The sequence below is a fragment of the Macaca fascicularis genome, chromosome 11 (genome assembly GCF_037993035.2).
Source record: "Macaca fascicularis isolate 582-1 chromosome 11, T2T-MFA8v1.1".
In the NCBI taxonomy this organism is placed as follows: Eukaryota; Metazoa; Chordata; class Mammalia; order Primates; family Cercopithecidae; genus Macaca; species Macaca fascicularis.
In genome coordinates, this window is record NC_088385.1 from 62,139,699 (window position 1) to 62,142,954 (window position 3,256).

The window sequence follows — 3,256 nt, forward strand, 5'->3', positions numbered from 1 at the left end:
ATATTTCACAGAAGACAATATTTGAGGTCCTCTGTGGGCCAAAAGATGAACTTAACTGCTCTCAAGGGAGATTGACTACAGATAAGAGTTAGGAGGCTAAAGGCGGCTTCCCGAAATCTCTCATGGTCTATAATACAGCAGAGGTGTGGCCTGGACTTTGCTTTGTTCCCAGATCAAATCTTTTGAGGTCAAAACAAAGAAACTTGAAATGATTTAGATATAAGTATGAACAGAGGGAAGCCAGATACCAGAATCTAACTCATAATATCCAATGTGTCACATATTTATCTGTTTTCTCTTTAAATGTTTTTTTCTTTTTTTAACTTCTGGCTCAACATTATTGAAGAGGAATAAATTTTTTTAACTTCTAGTTCAACATTATTGAAAAGGAATATAATGTATTTCCACGTCTTCCAAAAGTTTCTGGCATTCCATTTTTATTTCCTGAAGTATTTCCCTTAAACCATTATAAAATAGAGAAAAACATAAAATAAAATTTGGTAAGTGTGAACTTTAGTAGTGTCCAGAAGAGAAGCAATAATTTTACATTCTATCCATCATAGCAGAAATTTGACAATCTAAAATATGGAGGAGACAACTATTAGGATTTTAGCAGACCACGTCTATAGAATACCAGCAGTGCTTGAATAGCTGGAAATTAACTGACTAGTTTCGAATGAATGTGAGAGGGTTTCCTATACAATTCTGGATATTTTTATGAATGAATGGTTGCATAAGGATGAATGGTCTTATGTGGGACAAAATTTACTAGGAAATAAAACTTTTTTCCATAAAGCTCTGAAAGGAAGATGTTCAAATGGAAGATGCACTAAGTTATAATCCAAGTGAGAGAGCTGCTGAGACCTAAGGCAAGTAGTTACTTTTCCAATTTATGCTTCAGAGCAAAATGAAAAATAGATAAATACCACATGTTCCCTTAAGCTCAAAATTAAAAATGTCTGTATGTATAATATATACACACATTTCTTGTGAGTCATAGAAGACATCAAACATTAAAGATTTTGATGGAATTACAAGACAAACCAATAAATAAGTGAACATGTTCCCTATTTGTTAAGTAAAATAATTACATTATTTACTCTATCTTATAGTAAATATAAATCATATAGAGGATGTTCTAGTATCTTGACAATTAGACCAAAATATTAATATTAAAAATAAAATGAATAAATAAAATAACAATATTAAAATAAAAATATATGTTCTATTCGCTAAAAATCTTTGTTTCTCATATCATAAAAAGAATAATGGGTTATTAACAATCTTGTAATTTTCACTTTTATCTTTTGATGGAATTAAGAGCACCCATTTTGTATTTAGGTGGTAATATCCTTTAATGTATACATCATGGAAAAAAAGAAAAATGTATGTTTCTTGTGATTGTTTCAACAAAAATATAATGATATTTTGCATTAATGGGACTCAAAGCAGGAATTATACATTTTATTAGCTGTTTCTCAGTGATGCAGCTTATTGTATGAAAATATCCTAACTTCTGCTAGATTTAAAGTAAGAGAACCAGTAAATAGGCTGGACATAGAAAAAAAATTAAAACATAATGCAAAAAAGATAGTCAAAATAAAACTGTCATAGACTGTAGAAGATTTTTAGAATTGTATTAATGACGATTATATGGATCATGATGCATTATATCTCTTATCTATTTTTCCTTAATTGTCATTCTACCAAAATATCTTTAAAAGAACAAAAAGGAGAGTAGAGGAGGGAGAGAGAGAAAGGAAGCGACATGAACCACACAATGGTCACAGAATTTGTCCTCCTGGGCCTTTCTGATGATCCTGACCTTCAGATTGTGATTTTTCTCTTTTTATTTATCACGTATATGTTAAGTGTTACTGGAAACCTGACTATCATCACCCTGACCTTTGTGGACTCCCATCTGCAGACACCTATGTATTTCTTCCTCCTGAACTTCTCTTTCTTAGAAATCTCATTTACAACTGTATGCATCCCCAGATTTCTGGGGGCAATTATCACCAGGAATAAGACTATTTCCTATAACAACTGTGCAGCCCAACTCTTTTTCTTTATATTCATGGGGGTGACGGAATTTTGCATATTAACTGCCATGTCCTATGACCGCTATGTTGCCATCTGCAAGCCCCTTCATTACACAACCATCATGAACAGGAATCTCTGCACCCTACTTGTGTTGTGTGCCTGGCTAAGTGGGTTTCTGACCATTTTCCCACCCCTTATGCTTCTCCTCCAGCTGGATTACTGTGCTTCCAACGTCATTGATCACTTTGCATGTGACTATTTTCCCCTCTTACAACTATCTTGTTCAGATACATGGCTCCTAGAAGTAATTGGTTTTTACTTTGCTTTGGTTACTTTGCTGTTCACTTTGGCATTAGTGATTTTATCTTACATGTACATTATCAGGACCATTTTAAGAATCCCATCTGCCAGTCAAAGAAAAAAGGCTTTCTCCACTTGTTCCTCTCACATGATTGTCATTTCCATTTCTTATGGAAGCTGTATATTCATGTATGCTAATCCAGCTGCAAAAGAAAAGGCATCATTGACAAAAGGAGTAGCTGTTCTCAATACATCCATTGCCCCCATGCTGAACCCTTTCATTTACACTTTGAGAAACCAGCAAGTAAAACAAGCCTTCAAAAGTGTGGTCCATAAAGTTGTGTTTTATGCAAAAAAAATGAATTTTTGGTCAAAGAGCCCTATAAAAAAACAAGAAAAATTTTGAAATTTCTCAATATCTCTGTAAGTATCCTTGCTCTCCTAGTTTCTTTATATGCTGCATTATAGTTAATTTTATAATTTCCCTGTCCATTTCTTCCACTTCTATACAAGTTTCTCCACTGCATTGTTTAATGACTTACTGGAAAAAAAAAGTAAAATTTATTTTCCTTACAAAATTGTATGGAAATTATATATATTTATTTAAAACTCAGCTTGTGTATGATTTTATAGTAAAATAATTTTACTATAGTAATTTTAATTCTGTATGTCACTTCCTTAAAGGCACATATGTCCTCATGTCGTACTTCAAATGTAGTTTCAAACTTTAGTTTCTTCTGTATTTTCAACATAAATATTGATAATGTCATAACACTTTTAGACTCTACATGTTCTCTATCATGTTCACTAAATTCAGCGCCTGGAGGTACTATGCTCTGTTGCATTGTACTTTAAATGTAGAGATTTATTTGATGAAATTTAGTGCATGCCACTTTTATTTTCTTTGTAAATT

General features: G+C 32.4%; 1 protein-coding gene across 1 annotated transcript; it reads left to right on the forward strand.

The window, feature by feature from the left end:
• The first annotated feature begins 807 nt into the window (after nt 1-807).
• Nucleotides 808-2,749, forward strand: LOC102124037 (olfactory receptor 6C3). Its single transcript, XM_005572749.3, has 2 exons — nt 808-869; nt 1,725-2,749. The coding sequence occupies exon 2, from the start codon at nt 1,769-1,771 to the stop codon at nt 2,747-2,749; it is 981 nt and encodes a 326-aa protein (XP_005572806.2). The 5' UTR covers nt 808-869; nt 1,725-1,768.
• Nucleotides 2,750-3,256: the final 507 nt, after the last annotated feature.

What these genes read in the sequence shown, in the direction of transcription:
- LOC102124037 (XM_005572749.3), top strand. Translation starts at nt 1,769, where the DNA reads ATGAACCACACAATGGTCACAGAATTTGTCCTCCTGGGCCTTTCTGAT.